General features: G+C 40.3%; 1 protein-coding gene across 6 annotated transcripts in view; it reads left to right on the forward strand.

Moving 5' to 3' along the window:
• adgb (androglobin) overlaps window positions 1-19,513 on the forward strand; it is a 43,629-nt gene that overhangs the window by 21,668 nt on the left and 2,448 nt on the right. For 3 of the 6 annotated variants that reach the window (XM_037750120.1, XM_037750124.1, XM_037750125.1), the window contains 16 exons: window positions 671-809; window positions 2,808-2,922; window positions 3,624-3,791; window positions 4,419-4,557; window positions 4,744-4,878; window positions 6,741-6,834; window positions 8,197-8,328; window positions 8,546-8,699; window positions 9,049-9,236; window positions 9,944-10,110; window positions 12,513-12,709; window positions 14,104-14,215; window positions 16,529-16,680; window positions 17,768-17,935; window positions 18,093-18,183; window positions 18,295-18,382. In XM_037750120.1, coding sequence (XP_037606048.1) covers window positions 671-809; window positions 2,808-2,922; window positions 3,624-3,791; window positions 4,419-4,557; window positions 4,744-4,878; window positions 6,741-6,834; window positions 8,197-8,328; window positions 8,546-8,699; window positions 9,049-9,236; window positions 9,944-10,110; window positions 12,513-12,709; window positions 14,104-14,215; window positions 16,529-16,680; window positions 17,768-17,935; window positions 18,093-18,183; window positions 18,295-18,382 — 2,239 coding nt within the window. The remainder of the gene's footprint in view (window positions 1-670; window positions 810-2,807; window positions 2,923-3,623; window positions 3,792-4,418; window positions 4,558-4,743; window positions 4,879-6,740; window positions 6,835-8,196; window positions 8,329-8,545; window positions 8,700-9,048; window positions 9,237-9,943; window positions 10,111-12,512; window positions 12,710-14,103; window positions 14,216-16,528; window positions 16,681-17,767; window positions 17,936-18,092; window positions 18,184-18,294; window positions 18,383-19,513) is intronic. The other 3 variants (XM_037750121.1, XM_037750123.1, XM_037750122.1) reach the window with 3 other exon arrangements.

The raw sequence follows: 19,513 nt of genomic DNA on the forward strand, positions 1-19,513 counted from the left end.
TAACTGTCATGAACTGAAAACACACTGTGAAAGGGTTAAAGTTCTAAGACGAAAACAACTTCCAGACCGGACCACGCCGTGGTAGCAACCTGTCAATCACAAGGTAGCCCCGCCCTAAAGCATACCCTGCTTTATGTTCTATTTGACTCTAAATGGGACCATAATTTACTAAATGAACATCATGCTGTATTGAAGAAGACTTGCAACTAGTGATTGAGACCATAAACTCATGTTTACAATGTTTACTGAGGTAATAAATCAAGTGAGAAGTAGGATCATTTCAGACTTCTTTACAATCAGACTTCTTTTTGCAGCCAGAGGAGTCGCCCCCTGCTGGATATTAGAAAGAAAGCAGGTTTAAGGCACTTCTGCTTTGGCTTCACTTCTCAGACCCCGGAAAATGCCCACTGGGCGGTTCGTTAGTCGCTGGGTGAATGAAACCAACCCTGTTAAAAATTTACAAATCGCCTACTGCCAACAGCAATTATAACTCTCTATCTAAATATGCATAAACCATACACTATATCCTATTTGGGATATACAGTATATGTAAATATATTCATAAAAACACTTAAATGTATAAACATTTCATTACCTACTGTGTTGGTGATATTTGCCATGTGTTGTGTGACCAGTACACATTTTCTCTCCACTCTACAACACCTCACAGAAAAGGAAATGTCAGCAGCATGTAAGCCTGCAGTTCTCATCGCCCAGGCCTACTCGTGGAAAAGCCTGCAGTCTCAGCTACCACTTGTCACCATCAAGACCACCTTCTCAAAGGCAGCTGTGCTTAACTTACCCCCAGGGTAGGACAACATTAATGAATACTGAGAACTGTGTACTGTATTGATCAGAATTAAAAGCTTGGATCAAGTTCACGGGCAGAATAGGATGCCACATATCTATGTTCCTAGACTCAGGATCCCTATTAACTACTACCACAGTAGTATATCCTTTAGTATGCCATTTCATACTTACAATATTTGATATGGTAGTGCTTGGATTCTTGTATCTATTAGTAAAACTATTGACATTTTGATATTACCATGCAACGCTAATTAAATATTCTACACCATATAAAGGCTTTACACGTGTGACCAGTCTATAATCTCCTCATAGGTTTGCTGGCTTAATACTCATGTTGTGAAAATCATGTGGCAATTCTCTGGTGCCATTTTAACACATCCATTTTCATATTTCACATATATATCCAAACAAAATGTCTTCCTTTCTCACACGTCTTCACATTTCATTTTGACACTCTCACGCTTACGCTTCATAACCTTAAATTACCCTCGTCAGCATGCCACTAATGGTGCCAAGGTTAGAGCTTTAATTCCCATCATGGGAACCTATTATTATAAAAATTTATGCTTTTTTTTTTGCACAGCAACCTTGAGAGCTTTTGATGAAAGGAAGCCTTTCACTCTTGTTGTGGTTTGTACAGCTATGCAGAGATCTACTTAAAGCTATCATAAAGTGAGCAGAGGATATCTGCCTACCTCAGATGCTCTGAAAAGCAGTAAAAAGCATCTGTCCCAGTCTCTATTAATGGGTGCTACTTGGCCTAGAAGCACAGGGCCTAGTTTCTGGGGTCAGGTGCAGGTATGCAGCAGTGCAATTACCACTGAGCCATAATCACACACATAGCACTCAACTTATCATGCCCATACGCCCCATAGAACACTCTCTGCCAGAGAGAATAGCTGATGTGTCCATGCTTTTGGGCAGCAGTCATTTTTAAAACACTTCCACTGCTGTTCTCTTTGTATGTCCCTGTCAGCCCATCTGAATGTGTTTCCCATGCCTCTTTACTGACCTGGTGTACTTTCTTCTTCTACATTTTTTAACATACTGTCCTGTGCTAATCTATTCATTTTAAAGAGGTTTTTCTCTCTCCTCCCTTGTACATCTCCTGTTCTTTCCCTCTCCATTTCCATTTGTCTCATATTCCTTTCTTCTCTCCCATACTCTTCATATTCTTTTCTCTCTCTCTCCCATCCATTTCTCTTTCGTATGCTGTCCTCTGCTTCTCCAGCACTAGGCCAGCTCTGCCTCAGTGCTCATCCATCGACTTACATTGTGATGGCTGAATTATGTAAAGCTAATGGGGCCAGGGAAGTGGGGTTCCACTCTCTCATGCCTGACCAGGCCCCGTGAACTCAGCATGGCACTTGGCAGACAGGACATTCGGCTACAGCACTTCTGACAGTTTGACCCATTCAGTATTATTTGACAGAAACACTGTTAAGACTAGAAAGGGATTTTATTCAGTGGAAGGCACTGTTATTTCATGTATTTCCCTATGATTGTGCAGTTGCTATTACCAGAAACTGTGAAGCAATAGGGTGGTTGGTGAAGGGATACGTCTGTTCTCCTTACTATCGGTTTCATAGATTTAGTAATCTAATATTTAGACATTATTCTACTTAGTAATTGCAATGAAAAAAAGTAAATTGTCTAGAGCCAAACTGCAAGGGGTCGCAAGATAAATCGGAAAGGTTGTGAGATAATTAACAAGATGCTACACAAACAGTCTTTTCTCTACTTTTTGCTTTTTTTAAATTGTGAAATTTGTGTTTTTCTAGATTTCTAAATCTTTTAAAATGAAACTATCTAAGAAGGCAACATCACTCTTTGATTGACCTTGTAGCAACATATGCAGGCATTGAAGCGGAGTTATGAATAGACTTTGTGTCTTCATAAAGGATCACAAGTCAAAACGATGTGGAACCGCTGTTTTAGAGTAATTTATAGTGTGCAGTATGTGTTCCTGTGCTCAGTTTCCTTTCTCTCCCCTTCAGGCGGCATGTCTTGTCCTTCCACACAAAGGCAGCACTGGGCTACCACGTTCACCTGTGCAGCAAGACACCTTTCATCTTCGGGGATGAAGAAACCATCATGTCACACCTTGCCAAGGTGACCGAGGCCGTTAGTTATCAGTTTGCATTAATAGTAATGTCATAACACACAGCGTCTTTGTGGATTTGAGAGGTAGTTTTAGTTTGTTTGCCGAATAAGGAATGTTCATAAATTTCCGTGGATGCAATTTTCCAGCTGAAGGGTCCACCACAGCTGAAGTAATGAACAGTTAAATTTACATGACACTTTCATTGTTCCCTCCTTTTTCTTATGTCTAAAGACCAATCAAGATATGGATAGTCCTTCAACATACCATCCTGTCTACCCTTTTCATCATTTCAGTCATCTGCTGCTACAAGATAGTTACACACACATGTCAATTTCTAAAGTAAAAGGTGCTATATTGCTTAAATTTCTCACTCATAAAAAGCTAAAATTTGTTACAATGCACAAAAACAAAAAGGCTGTGAGAGGCGCGTAGTGAGTGAGAAAAACAGTGGTGACAAAACAAACTAGAGAGCACTCAGAGCATGAATACCTCTGCCAAGGCTGCACGATCTGCTAAAAGAAAAGATTTAATAATTTAACCTGGATATGTGTTGAAACAAAAAGTTCCTTTGGAGCAGGAGCAAAATAAATACAACCTGTTCAATCTCATTGCAATATAAAAAGTACAGAACAGAACTTGGTTAAAAAGAGAGACGGACAGGATGATATTTAATTTGAATGCTACCCGACTGCTTTCCTATTTTAAACAGGAAAGTGCTCGTTCCATTGAGCAGGCCTCGTCCATCTTGAGTGCCCTGTCCAGAGTGGTGTCTTCCTTCAGCGATGAGCAGGACCAGCCAGCAGCCAGGAGAACCCTAGAAGAGGCTCACTACCCCCCAAACATCAACACCACCATGGGAAAAGGGAAACACCACAAGGTAGCTTGTTTACCTATGGTCCTGTGGTGGTATGCAGTTGCGATATACATACTGTACAGTGAATAGTTCACCTTGCTTTATACTTTACAGATTTTACATCTAGATACAGTGTTTAGTTCAGATTGACTAAAAAAATCACTATTCATACTTGTACTTCTCATGAATTCCTTACCAGCCATGTTGTTTTGCTACTGTGCAACAAGTGTTTGACTTGGTCAACGAAAGACATTTAACTTTTTTCATTCAATGTGTGAGTTCTTTTAAGAGGATGCATAAGTATTTTATCACCAATGCCACCATTTTGCAGTGATTTTAGAATTTTTTGTTTTTAAATCCCGGTAGTTTTTCAGAAGCCATGGACAATAATCAGTTCTAGCCAGAGGGTCTGCCTTATTTTCAGATAGCTGCACAACCAGGATGCATACTGATGTAAACTAACAATGTACTAAGCTAATATGTAAGGGATCATGTACAGCGAGCGCATCGCCCTGAAGGGGTTTCATTCACAACAATGACCCGCTCACTGTACATTGTCCCACTCTTTACACGGTTACTTACTTAAGAAATCAATAATTTGACACAAAAATGTGTGTGTGTGTGTGTGTGTGTGTGTGTGTGTGTGTGTAGGTGTTTAACTCTGCAGTTTACAACATGCTGTGTGAGGCTCTGGGCAGGAAACTGACATCAGAGGAGCGGTTTGCTGTACTGGCCCTCACAAATGACCCTTTACTCTTGGCCACTGACCCCAAAGAACACTCCCCTAAATGTAAGTGCCATTTTTGTGTTTGTAATCTACATATGTTTGAGAGTATATGCCTAAAACTACAGTAAACTGATTTAAATCAATTTCCTATTGTTTTTGTAATCTTCCACTCATTATACCACATTTAACTGTTTTCATAGTTCAGTATTCAGTATTGACTTGCAGTGTTGTGCTTGTTACTCTCTTAAGCGGATGCAGAATCAAAGCCTCCAGAAAGCTGGACAGACAGGGAGCCGACAGTCGGGGAGGTCAATGCAGCCACCGTTCTGCAGGCTGGATTCAAAGGACACTTGGTGCGAGAGATCCTTAATGCCTCAAAACCAGGTAAAAACACACATGGAAAATGTATTATAGTCGGGTTTAAATCTTATCTTTCATGTGAATAGTTGAAAATACTAACTTATTTTTGATGAGACGGTCTTAAATTCTGCTTTCTTCTTCAAAGCTCTATGTTTGAAAGACAAACACATATGCACCAATTGGGAGGGGGCCAAATAACGGGGAAAAATAACAACTAAAACAACATAACACCTGTGTTTCAGTTTTAGATTATTATTTAGTGTCCAGGAACCCACACAAAACACCTCCTGCGTCTTACATTCGCTGTCTGATTTAGCCCGATGGCATATATTGAGCCTCTGAGCAGAGGCACAAATATGTATTGATGAGACTGCCACTCTTACTAATACACCCTGACAGATGAGGGGTGGCCACAGAGGGGATATACACACACAAGTAGGAAATGCACACACGCCTGCACACAACATTCCTGCGTCAATAGCCAGACCTCTCAACAGTGACAGCAAGTGAAAGATGGGGAAGAGAAGATGTGGAAACACTGGACTGCTTGTAGGAGAGAATGAGAGTTTTTTTTTTCTTTTTATAAATTGATTCATCAATGTTGCTTTGGAATAATTTCGTTTCTTGTTCTGTTTAGTGCCACTTGCGCCCTTGTACAGGTTGCGGGCAATTTAAATTATTTTTAATATCCAATTTTCTCCAGAAGTGGTGGTGATAATCTTACGGTGAAGGTGCACCGCTGTTTGCAGCATTACATTGCCCCAGACATTCTCTTTATTTATTGCCAGGACCTGAGGCTAACTGGCACAACACATGACACTGTCACCCTCTGAATAACCTGCACATATGGGAGTATGCGCACCCTCATTAATGCGATATTTGCATAAAACAGTGCCGTACAATTGCATTGATGGGATTTTTTTGTGGCTTGAAAATTTGGTTTGAGCATAGCAGACATCCAAAAAATATCCACATCATTATAGAACCCATCTGCCAGCAACTTTAAAAGTATTGCTGGTGGTTATGTGGCATTAGCATGAGCGCACACACACACACACACACACACTTAACAGCTTGACTTCTATGAAATAGGCCTGTCATGGTTAAGTTCTCTCAATTTTTATTCATTTACTTGTCAAAGAGCAGCTTTCAGAGTGGCACTTACTGTAATGGCAAAACAGCAATCATATTTTAAAAACACTGCCTGTCTAACTACACTTTGAAAAGCCATTCGTTTAAAGAAAAGTAAGAACTTGCCTTTTCTTATTTCTTATTTCCCAGCACATCTGTTTACCACATCTCTTTTTCTCCTTGCTCTTTTCCACTTTATGTTCTCCTTCTACTCTTTCCTGTCTGCCTCTTTTTCCTGTCTGTCTGTTGCCTCTCTTTGGTTCGAAAGATGATAGGAGGTCTTCATCTCTCAATAGCCAACCTTGGCCAATGGCCTGCTATAATGGCTGCCTCATTTTGGAAAAGTGGCCATTTGAAAAGCGAGAGCTGAGCGCTAGGGAGGGAGGGAGGATGCGAGGACACCTAACTTCTATCATGCAGCTGTCTCTTCAGAGCGTTTTTCTCACTTATATGCACAGACAAACACTTACTGACACACATGTACTCATGGACACATAGCGCTGCATCTTTTATCAAATGTTCTGTCCTGTCAGAGTAGTTAACTGTCCGGTGAGATGAGTGTGAAAGTTAATGTCAAGGTCTCCTCCTATCACCTCTCACTGAATGAGGCAAAAACGCATTTCGCAATTTCTGTTTCCTACCCCTGAACTAGGTCAGCTGCAATATTTTTTTCATGTGTTTGACAGCAACATGGATTGTCTTTCATCTTTAATGGTGGCTACTTTTCTATGTGTGTGTGTGCTTATCTCATTCAGGCACGAAGGAGAATCTCAGTGCATCTAAGATCCTTTTAGACATGTGGCCGAAGGTTGAATCGGATGCAGAAAAACACGCTGCATTCTTGCTACGGTAAATAAAGGATCCAAATCATGATGATTTTAAATGATTTTAAATAATGTGCACACAACGTATGAATTGTGTCATTCGACCTTTATTGAAATCTCGAAGAATCATTGAGGTCATGCCTTCATTTTCAATGATGTCGAGAGTACAATAAAACAAAATAAACATACACAAGAACATAATTCATGAATTACAAGAAGCAAACAGACAGATTACAATAGAACAATGCTAAAAACAGTTACATTCAAGAGCGTAGTCATTTTTAATCATGGATTTAAAATCACCTATAGGTACAATTGTGTTTAGTAATCTGTTCTAAGTTTTTGCAGCACAAACACCAAAAGCAGTTTCCCCAAATTTAGTGTTTTCACGTGGGACTTCAAGCTTTAGCAAATCACTTGAATGAGTCGAATAATGACTATAGGACCAATTTAATAATGACATGATGTATGACGGCAAGTTGCCATTAAGGGCTTTATAAATGATAGAATACAATGCCTATCATGTCTTAATGTTAGAGAGGCCCACCCAACCTTTTCATACAAAATGCAATGATGATTAGAATAACTGTCACCGGTAATAAATCTTTGGGTGGAGTGATGAACTGAATCTAACGGTTTGAAAGTGGAGGCAGAGGCGTGTCTATAGATAACCTCACCATAAGAAAACAGCCTCAATTATTCGCTTCCTGCGGAACATAGGAAAATTAGCTCTGTTTCTGTACGAATATCCATTTTTTGTATACATAGACAAAACACCTCACACCTCATTAACCTAGCAGGTATTCATTCCCACGAATGTCATTGTACGAGAGATTACGAGGGCTCCTACTGCTGTCCCTGTGCCAATGCTGCGTACATTGCATGGCATGCGCTTAGCCTCTCGGTTGCACCGCATGCCCAGAATCTGCTCCCTCTCCTGGTTGTGGCGGCCTGTGGCGGCCAGGCAGGGAGCATTTTCCACATTGTGTTCCATCTTTTCCCAGTGGTACCATCTGCTGTTTATCCTCTCTTCGTTCCAATCGGCTAGCAGCGTCTGCCGAATGACCCGCTGCCTGGGGAAGTATGTGTGTGCATGAGCGCTGAGAGCTTGGTCAGTGTGTGTGTGTGTGTGTGTGTGTGTGTGTGTGTGTGTGGAGGGTGGAGTGGGGTGAGCCTTTGAGCATGTGTTTTTCTTAACTGACATCCACTTCAGTCAAAGTTCACGCTGAGACATGAAGTGCACCGCATCAGAGTTATGTTTTCTCCAAGGAGTTTGTGTAAATAATTTTCTGAGAATAAATTTTGTCACGGTCTTTTCACTATACATGTGGTTTTAATACTTCATTTAAAATTGAAGTTTCTCTGCCCTTGTGTGTTTTGTGCACAGGTATATCATTGACCACTCTGAGAGGAAAGCAGAGCTCTACCCCTGTCAGCAGGATGAATGGACCAGAGTCTCCTTTGCTGATTACTCCGTCTCTCTTCAAGACACAGCCAACTCCTGGCTCTTGGTCTTCAGGTGAGAGAACATTGTAATTTGACTTGTTAGGCTTGTCAGGGAAAGACAACTTGGCTTGGAAAATCTGGGTGAATCCAGGTGTAAAATGACTGATGCACTCAGCTGTCATTCCTGCTGGTAAAGCTAATATTGGGAAATGTAGATATTCCTGTTTCATTGCATTTCAGAATTTCAACAAAAAAATGTGTTCAAACCTGATATCTTGTTGTTTGTGAAGAGAGGTGTTCCTGGTTCCTAAGGAGATGCTGCTTGTGCCAAAGGTCTACTCCCCAATCCCTAATTGTCTGCTGCATGTCATAAATAATGACACAGGAGAGGAGCTGGACATGGTCTTCAACAAAGTAGCAGCCTGTGTCTATCAACCCAACAAGGTCTGTGGATGATATAATGCACTTGCACTTCAAACCTTCATGTACTAAAATTGTTTTTTCCAAGTTTGGAATAATTGTATATTTTCACAGTTTTCTTGTTGATAAATTGGATCACTTTAGGAATGCCTTCTGTCTGACTCGGGTACAAACTTGTGGTTGACTGTTCAACGACCAGTTGTGGCGGCCTGGTGTAATAATGCTGGGAACATTTCTAGTATTATACACGAGAAACAAATCCTAAAAGAGAGAACGTAAATTAGTTTTGTCTTTCCCTTTGTCTAACACACTCCCTCTGAAAATACAAATATTTTGGTTCAATGATTAAATCTCTTTGTATCTCTTGTTCCAGCTTGGTTATACCTTTGTAGCAGAGGCCATCACACCTGAATCCCCACCTGCTCCTGGTGCCAAATGGAGGATGCGCTTGTTTGGCACGAGGGAACTCCCAAAACTTTCCAATGAAACTCCACTCAACACGTTCTCAGTGAAGGAATTACGGGATTATTACATTCCCTATGACAAAAACCTCATATGTCGGTAAGAGAATTATGGGCTATATATTTAGTTATCATATTTATGATACGAATCATATTTATACTGGTCAATTGAAATCCTGAGGTATATCATACAAATAAATGCTGTCGAAAAGCTCTCACTGATTCTCACGTACATTAAAGTATATGAATCTGTACGATGGAGTATTAGGGCCACATTGAGGGAAAATAAATAAATCTCAGATTTCGAGAATAAAGTCATAATATTATGAGAATAAAGTCATAAGTTTAAGAGAAAAAAGTCATAGTCATAATAAGTAAGTAATACATAAGTACATAGGTAGTAATTTGACATGTTATTTTAGAGGGAAAATAGAGCAGTGTGCCACCTGTGTGAAAATGAGGAACGTGGAGCATCTTGTGAAGTTATACTTTGGTATAGGTTTCACAAATAACGAAATACTTAATATTTTGGTACATCAGTACCACATTATCATAAGTATCAGGACCTTGAAAAGATTGTGCAAGAAACTGAGTTTATTCTGAAAAAAGATCCACACGGACCTAGGGGAAATGCCTCTTTTGTGGAGGAGGAAATTACTTTTTGTCTCGTAAAGTTATGACTTTATTCTCGTAATATTGCGACTTGTTTTCTCGTAAAGTTTTGACTTTATTCTCATAATATTACAACTTTTTTTCTCTCTAGAAGAAAAAGACCCATTTTCTAACACAAGACAACATTTTACACAGTTACCTTGTTCATGTGAACGCAGACATCATGGGAACAATCCAGTTTCAGACTTCCAAGCCAGATGTATTGATCCGTCTGTCCATTCTGGACCAGGAGGAGGAGGTGGCCGGCAACACCGGGAAAGGTCATGTGATAATTCCTGTATTCTGCTTCCTGGCCAACAAAGGTGAGTCATTAAGTTTAACAGTGTTATAGTACGCGACATCAGTCTTAGTCTCGAGACCGGTCTCAAGACCACTTTTTGAAGGTCTCATCTTGGAATCGACCACATTTTCACTCAGTCCTGTCTCAGTCTCAGATAAAGAGGACTCAGGATTTGCATTGTCTGATTTCTTACCTCCGCCAAGGTCGAAGGCCTAGGAAGGAGGTTATGTTTTCACCGTCGTTGGTTGGTTTGTTGGTTTGTTGGTTTGTCCGTTTGGTGGATAACTCCAAAAGTTTGCTATGGATTTGAATTAATTTTTTTGAATGAAGTGTTTTACGATGCTCCGCTACGTACAGCTGATCTCAACATAAACAAAAGTACACGTGAATGATGGCGCAAGCTGAACGGAGAGGGGGGGCAATTGTACTCGGGCAGCTTGGCGAAGGTCTGCGCTCTCCGAGTGCCATTCTAGTTTGTTAGCATTATTATTGTGGTTGCTCCTAGAAAACAAAGGAAAATGTATTGTGGTACATTTATGCACATATACAGTATACAGTATATGGCAATGAAAGAGATAAATGAAGGGGAATCTTTGTGGGGGTGTTTTTATGGGAATGTGGCTAGCCTTTCCCAAAGAGATTAATAGTGCAGCGCCACACTCTGTAAAAGTACACATACCTGTACACACATAAACGAGACCTCAGTTCCTATAAAGAAGAGCGGTTAAAAAAGGTTCTAAAAGCATGTTTCCTATGCTCGTTGACCTTTAATCATTCGCTCTTTGTTGCACAGAAACCATTTTTGCTCTTCTTCACCCATCTTTTTTTTCTCATTCAGTATTTGATGCAGCAGTCCACAATGAAACCCTGGAACCATCCTTGAATCCATGAACAGTCTATCTATTAGGCTGGTAGAGAGCACGCTATTCAGACTAAAATTAGATATCCATAGAGGTTCGGACATGCCCGTATTTAGGCCATGAGCTGGATAAAAAGAGGGATGAAAAGCGGTTGCAAATATCTACAAGATAGCTACTTACAAGATGGACTAACATATTTAATTAATTTGGTATGTTTTAGGTTAAAACATACCAGATTAACTCTTAAACTAAATTGAAAATTTAATTCAATTTTTTTAATTTAATTGATAGAGACAGTGATAATCTCTATCATCATAGTGAAAGGGGGAATGAGAGAGAGAGGGGACGACATGCAGCATAGAGCCACAGGTTGGATTTGAACCCAGGCTACTGCAGTAAGGACTCAGCCTTGGTACATGGGGCGCCCGCTCTGCCAGGTGAGCTATCAGGGCGCCCCTGCAGACATTTCTTTTTGAGACACAAAATTAAATTTGCCATGCAAACTTGTTTTCTCTGCCACTTAAAACTACACTAATGTAGCCCTTGATAACCTTTCCCAGACACCATATATCTTGCTGTTGGGTTTAGCATTAAGAGTTGTGTAACTTGTCGCTAGTGAGCTGGGATTAATGTTTGGGCAAAGGGATTTAAGCATAGTATTTATGAAGTGAGTGGCAGTATGTAAGCTGTGGATTAGTTGATTTTACCACCTCTTGGATAGAGGGTTAAAGTGGTTAATTTACTCTTTTTTTTTTTTGGAATGGTCCTGTCACGACACCACGACTTATCCTATTGGTAGAATTTAATGTAACATATACTGTATATATATATATAGGGTCACAGTCATCAGGAATAGTTTCATGCCTGTTGTGGCTTAATCGCAAAATGTGTTCAGTCTCATTTGGGGCTCAGTCATGGCTTAAAAAGAAGTCCTCTAGAAGGCAAAATGCTAATTCAGTCTATCAGTGTTTATTCCCACTAGAGAATTTTTATAAAATGTAAATTAAAGTCAGAGAGATTAATTGATTGGCTCCACTTGTAGCGAAAAAATAGTAAAATGTTGCTGGTGTGTTCTGTGGCTTATCCAGAGAAACAGAAACCCTGTTTCTGGAAAGAAAGATTGCTGTTGCATTTTATTCTTTATTTATTATTTATTCATCAGCGAGCTGCGGCTTGCCGTCACCATATTGAGAGCCGTTGAGAGGCAATAGAAATGCTACCAATTCCGTATTTAGCACCTTTAACGCTCTGAGCGCCATAAAAAACAACAATCAAAGAAATAGGTATCTTTAAAAAAAACAAAAATATTCTCTGTAAATTAGTTTAGGTTTAGTGAGGAAATGTTTTTTGATAGTTCTACTTCAGCTTTGGGTGAACTGAGCCGTTAAGTAATGAACTGTTTTTTTCCATGCTATCCTAATGTACAGAAAAGCTCTTCCAAACCTGCCTCTCAAACTATTTAGTCTACTTTTCACTTGATACCTCCATCAGTTACAAAAGCACAGATTGCTGACCACTCTTGTCTTCTTTTAGATACGGGCTCAGTTTAATATCTCTCTTTCTGTTACAGCCCCCAGTAGCACAGATGAGAAGAACCAGAACCAGAAGGGGTCCCCCACCGCCCAGGGCAAGGGAATCAAGGTGGTAGACACTCCCAAGCCAAGAGATGAGGAGGACGGCACCGCTGGGATTGCAGACCCCTCGTCTGATCAGCACCAGCCTCCCACAGAGACCACGGTATCACTGACAACTGCCTGCGTGGTATCTGCTGTTGCTCAAACACTTCACTAATCTCACTTGCACACAAGCGTGCATCTCACTTTCCCTCTCTTGTCTTTCTCACCCACTTGCTTGCTGCCTGTGTTGATATAAAATTTTCACTGCCAGATACACACAACGCCTTACTTGCATGCACACTCACACACATGAACTTACACACACCCACACACTCATTCTCGCACAGACAAAATTTGCAAGAGTAGAGCAGCAGAAGCTGGAGGGGTGGTTTTGTTGTTACTGTCTGACTTATCAGTGCATGTCAGGGAGCAGTGATTTGTGCGTGATTTATGAGGCACTCGATTGTCTGAAGACCCCCCCCCTATCTAACAGACCTGTTGTTGTCATAGTTTGATGATTGCCAAAGTGCGTGCTATATGTGTGTACCATCAGACACACACACAAAAATCAGTGGATTGAGCCTTTTCAACAACAAAAACGTGTCTTTTTGCAAGAGACCTATTAAAAAGTTTTTGGTCGCAGCATGCACTAGTTACAAATACTTTTGAATACAAAGTCTCATCAACAAAGTAACCCAACAAGTGTAGTGACATCAATAGCAATGTCAGATCCCATAGATCAGATCAGCAGCAGGTCAGCATAAACAGCTATTGACTAAGGCCATTGATCAAGCAAAGGGTCAGTGATTAAAGTGCTGTTGTGCGCCGCAGGGATACACACCAGACATACTGATGCTCACTCAGTAAAGGTAGATTAATGGTCAAGGCTCCTATAATGTAATCTGCTGAGGGCTTAAATACACATGTAAACACAGAAAGAAACAAACATACTGTTGTCAGTGTGGCCTTCATTTTATTTATTGAGATGCACAATTGTGTTATAGGAATTCCTAATAACACAATCACTTGCTAGAAATTGTCTTTGTTAGTCTAACTATAAGCATAACATCGGACAAAATAATACTGTTTATATATGGCTAATTTTCTGTTTTGGTAGAAAATGTTTTGCTCTATTAGTTTGGGTCTCACCTTGGGATTTTGTTTAAATTCTGTCTTTTCTGTTCAGTGAGATGGATGTGGGAGTTGCCACCCCTGATATAATCTTGGCTAACACGCCCTCTGCCTCCTCTCTCCCATTGAGCCAAGCATGTGCTTCTGTCAAAGAGCGCAGAGAACAGCAAAAAAAACCTGAATATGCAATTCTTTAAGATCTCTGCGTCTCTCTCTCTCTGAATCATCAGCACCAGTACAGTTTACAGCTGCATGTTCACAAAATACAAAATAGCGTCCATTTAGTTTTGGCTGTGCGTATATGGTGATGTATGCCACATGTGTTATGTTGTATTCTTTTTGTAATGTGTCGTGTTTAAACTGTGATGTGGGTGTTGTACACTGACTTTGCTTGTATGTATTTCACAGGGTCATAAGTATGTGGTGCAGGCAGCGGTGCTTTATAAGAGCTGGGATTTGGATGAATCTCAGCTGGCTTTCGTCCATGTGCTCAGAGAATTGGAGAAGAATGAAATGAGAGGTACATACTTAAAACAATCCTAAACCCAACATCAAACAGTCAGCTACACTGAGTCGCCCAAGGGAATGACAGGAAAGAAAGTCACGGTTTTCACTTCCCTTGGAAACATGAAGATATGTTTAGTTATTTTAGTAAAGTAACATGAAACCTGATCTGACCATCCAAATAAAAGTCTAAATAGGGATTGTGCAGGATTCAGACATTCCCAAATATCCTTATAATGGGTCATGAAGCTTTTTCATTTTTATATTAGCTTTTAAAAGATTTCAGGATTTGAGCCCTGGGTCCTGAATGGATTTTCTAATATTGCCTTCATGTTTGTTTTTGCACAGCTTATTTTTGTGTTCAGTGTGAAATATGGCAGATACTCAGTAGGCAGTGTCAGGGGCCAAGGCAGACGCTGTTTGTTCTTTGCTTCTGCTAGCCGGGGGCCTGTTAATCACAAGCCTAATGAAAGCCAAATGAATACAGCTGCTTTCGCAGATCACGGAGTGTGATTTCTCGTGCCCACTGGTCGTCGGCTGAGGCAATAATCCTGTCCTCTGCCACCAACCCTGCCTCTCTTCCTTTAATCATGCTTCACAAATTGGATCGATTTAAAAATCCGGGCCTTTGAAATTTGCAGACGCTTCTTAAAAAATTCTGAGGGCGTGAATTAATTGCGACACGGGTGGATGTTGATGTGAAAGAGGTGCTGCATGGGTGACAATTTGCATGATTGCCTGAAGAGAAAGGCCAGCCTGCTGTCATTGAATTCTCATTCTTTTCTCTCTGTTGCTTCTGACAATGGTCCTCGTATTTACCGTTCAGTTTGCATGGCATGAAATCTGAGGATGATGTGTATGTGTGTGTCTTTGAGTAGGAGGCATTCCTAAACGAACATGCCAGATATCCAGGTGTCAGATGTATTTTGACTACAGAGGAAGTCAAACCTCTGTTTACATATTTATTACAGTAATGGTAATATGTGAGATGAACAGTAACGATTTGTTACTGCTTAGATATGCAGTGTGTTCATCTGGTCATTTGCATGTGCTTTCTGTTCATAGATATATGTGAGCATGTTAATTTATTTTTTTCCAACGTTTGCTTGGGTTGTCCGTGTGTACGTGTTGGCCAATGTCCACACAAAACCTGTGGTTTTCCAATAAGCCTATGAAAGTGGGTCAATGGGAAGTCAAATGAAGTTGGCTCTTGCCCCCTGGTGCCCTGGGAAATATCTCTGCAGGAAAGTGAATTAATTTCGCCCAGTTTAACTCCGTCTCAGTGGTGAGGCTGTGCCCTTGATCATGCTCCTTACATACTACATGGATACGCACGCACTACATGCCACGCCAAGCTTTGAAACCGCTTTAACAAGCTGTTTAACAAGCTGCAGTCAAAATACTGTACTGCGCATGTTTTAATGAATGCACATTCACCCATCTCTGCTTTAAACCCCAGTATATACTGTTAGAGCAGTCAGCGGTAGCTGTACGTGTTGTGGCAGTAGTTTTCATTCCCTTAACCTTAACATTTTCTATACTGTGCTACAATGTTTTTAGTAAACAATGGTGCTTTTAGGCTCTCGGTGAACAAAAGCCTTTTCAATACCTTCAATTTAGGTTTAGCCGGCTGAAAATCAGTTTTCAATACATGTATCAGCCTGACATTACAACACTGATGGATCCAATTTGGACATTGAATTTCAGTGTGACTCAAGATAAGAGTAACTCAACGAGAATGCACCAAAGCTGTTGAGGCAGAATGGCAGGGTGTCGGCTAAATGATGGATTATTATGCCTCTCTATTTCAGAGGAGTGAGACTCATAGTAAACGCTTCATCTAAGCCGGGGATTGTGTTCACTGTAGCTATAAAGTGCAACAGTGCCATCTAGCACACATGCGACCACACAGCACGTGCATCGTTTGCTCACTTTGTCACACTCCCACTTCACATGAGCTTTAATTGTGCTGAGTAGAGTGCGAACAGCTGGGGTTCATTGTGAAGATGAATGCACACTAATGGACATGGTATGTGTTGGCAAAGGAAGTGTTTTAGCCTTTCACACTATAATTTAATTGATCTAAACATGTCAAACATTTGGCAAAGAATTGTTAATTTTGCACAAATATAAGGCATGTTTGCACACTTCCAAATGCTGGTATAGCTTCCTTTTTTACTGTAGAATATTTCGTTAAGTGGTAATAGTCATACTTTTACATCACATAATTAACACCATGTTGCCAGTATTGATCACATAAGTACACAGCTGACCTTGTAGATGGTGACAGATAAAGTGATTCTGCCTAATCTCTGTTTGCAAAATGTAGTAGACAAGTTTGAGGAGTTGAACCGTTCACCCACCACCGACACAAAGCCCCGTCACGGGTCCAAAACTGACACAGCCAAAGGCAGCCGCAAAGGGGAAGGCGAGAAGGGGAAGCCAGGTGACAACTCTAAATCTGAATCCAAACAGGAAAAGGTAATACTTCAGTGCAACACAGTCAACTGCAAATTTGTTATTATGTTATTATGTATTTCATATGAACTCAGTGCTGCGCCAGTGGTCACTGTGCAGCCAGGAATACGTCTGATTTTCATCATTACTACCAAATTGCATTTCAAAATAACTGTTTTGTTCCATTAGCTTTTATTGGATTGGATATTCTTATTCGATTGCAAGAGGCAATTATATTACAATACTACATATGAAAACCATTCATCAAACAAGTTCAAGCGAGGTTACATGTAATAGATAATATTCCCTGAAACTAAAGGCCATGCATTGCAATCTTTACATAAGTGTATTTTCCTCAGTATCCCATAAAACTTAGTGAGAATTAGCAAAAGTAGTAATAGTAACCTTTTTTAGAGGAAGGCTTGGAGGCACTTGAGTTGAGTACACACTTAACTCCTCTTCACATATTCCCATCCACATATAATGAGATTGTTGTTGAACTCAGTCCTGACATCTCTTGTATAATTTGTTTTAGTTTGTTTCATCAGGCATTTGTTTACATATTTTGCTGACTGCTGTCAGCTGACTCTGAAATGCTAACAAAGAGAGACCGACATCAACCGAATCCCACAACTGCTAGGATGACCTGCGTTTATTTACACTGAATAAGAGATACTTATCTCACACTATAATCTCGTGCTGTATAATTCTCAGTATAATGGTCTTGGTTTAGTAGTCAGAAACACAGCTGCTTGAAAAATCTCTGATCCATGTAATGAGTGCCTTTTATTCTCTGCTGCGGTACATGTCAAACCGTAAAGATGATGGAATTTGAAAGGCAGATTTTCATCGATAAATTTCCTTTTTGAATATTTTTTTCAGCATTGGCAGGTAGAGGACAAAATGAATAAAGGAACTAAGAATGATCTATTATTTACAATGAAGACAGGACAGCTGAACAGGACATATAATCCTGGCGGGCTGTGTACCAGACTGTCTGAGTGGCTCATTGAAAGGGACATACTCATAATGCATTGTGGTACGGTGACCTTCAACTGGGATGTTTGTGTTCTTGAGCATGTGCGTTGTGCTTTTGTCTGTATTTGTATAGATGTCTGTGCCGAGCCTTGACCAGACTAAGGCGAACTGGACGCTGCGTGTGGTCAGCGACGAGAGTAAAACAGAGAGCATCGAGTTGACAAAGGACAGGGAGAGAGCGGAGCAGATTAAAGCCATTAAAAAAGCCTGGGAAACTGCTGATCCAGGCCGCTGTGACAAGGTAACCCAGAAGTTGTGATAGTGATGGTGATTTAATATAATTACTTATCTGTTAGAATCCTTTTAATGAAGTGTTTTCAATATTATCTCCTATGTGTTTAAATACTATTCTATACTCAAAAATACACTACAGGCAGAATGTTTTTGCTGTCTTTTAGGCTCTACAGTCTCGTCTCAAGTCTCTTAACCAACTCCAACATCAAGAAGGTGATGAAACTACTACAGATAGTGCAGAAAACACACAGTCAGGTACCAAACTCATGATACACACAAACTCACTTATATGTTTTTGGACACTTTCTGTTTCCACTACTTGTTATAAACTTTATGGTATTGAGACATTTTTGGATTCTTTGACAGGTTCTGGCTCCTCTCTCAGTCCATCTAATAAAGAGCTGACTGATGCCCCATGCTCCTTTCCTCCCGAGGACTACACTCCCTTCATCAGGTGCTCTTACAATCATTGTTTTTCTGTCTATTGGGAATTACTATTGTAATTATTAGACAGAATAAGTATAAAGAAAGAATGATGATTAGAGCCGATCATAGCCGTCACACCATAATGTGTTGACAAAGTTATATAGTCACATGCAATGCAGAATAATCACTGTGGCTGGTTGTGTACTTCTCTTTAACACTTCAGCCTGTTCCAACAGACACATTCATATCCGTGCATAGAGAGGCAACGATGCTATTTCTTTTTTTCCTGTTGGAGGTCTGGTTTGTATGCAGTCCACTTGCCTAATGTAGTTGTTGGATCACTCTGCTGTTCTAGCTTTGTGAGCCTGAATTAAGTCTTAGCGGCGAGGCCTGCTTGCACTAGGGGATTGTTTGTGTGTGTGTGTGTGTGTGTCTCTGTGTATTTTCAGTATGCATGTTGCTATATCAGTCTACATACCAGCATCTGTATCCTCAGCAGATTGGTTCATTCGTGTCTGCAGGACACTGCTAGTGATTTCCTGTGTTTTTGACCTTTGCTCCTATTGGTGCTGTGGTACAAGATTGTACAGTTTGGCTGGCCTGAAAGGGCAATGCATGGACTCCAGAGGACAGTGATGCATACTGTGTAACGTATAGACATTAAGGAGAGGCTTTATGTTATGAGTCACACCACAACTTCACGCTAAAAAAGTTAAACTAAAACATGTAAAGGTTCTCTATATGATATCCAGAGCATTAACATAGCAGCAAACAAATATTTGCCATGAAAAAAGTCATAGAGGAGTAATGTCTACCTGACCAGAGAATGAAGTCGCTCACCCTCTGTGTGTGTTGTAATCCGAGATTCTCTGTGCTTTGTTGACATAGCCGGGTCGGCCGTACATGCTTTTAGTGCATGTTAGTGCATGTGAGCATGCCCCACTGGCTAGCTAATGTCCGGCGCTCTGCCTAGCATCTTTTTTATGTTAAAGTAATGACACAAGACTAATTGTGTTATGTTGTTACATCAAAATAATTACAGTGTAGCATTTCTCAGTGTAATACACTGTAAATTATTATTGAAGGTTTGCGCAAATTTTTCCAGGTTGTGTGAGATGATCAAAAAACTGACTGTACTTGCAGAAAAAATGTAAATGTG

Source organism: Sebastes umbrosus, chromosome 18 (genome assembly GCF_015220745.1).
Source record: "Sebastes umbrosus isolate fSebUmb1 chromosome 18, fSebUmb1.pri, whole genome shotgun sequence".
Classification (NCBI taxonomy): Eukaryota; Metazoa; Chordata; class Actinopteri; order Perciformes; family Sebastidae; genus Sebastes; species Sebastes umbrosus.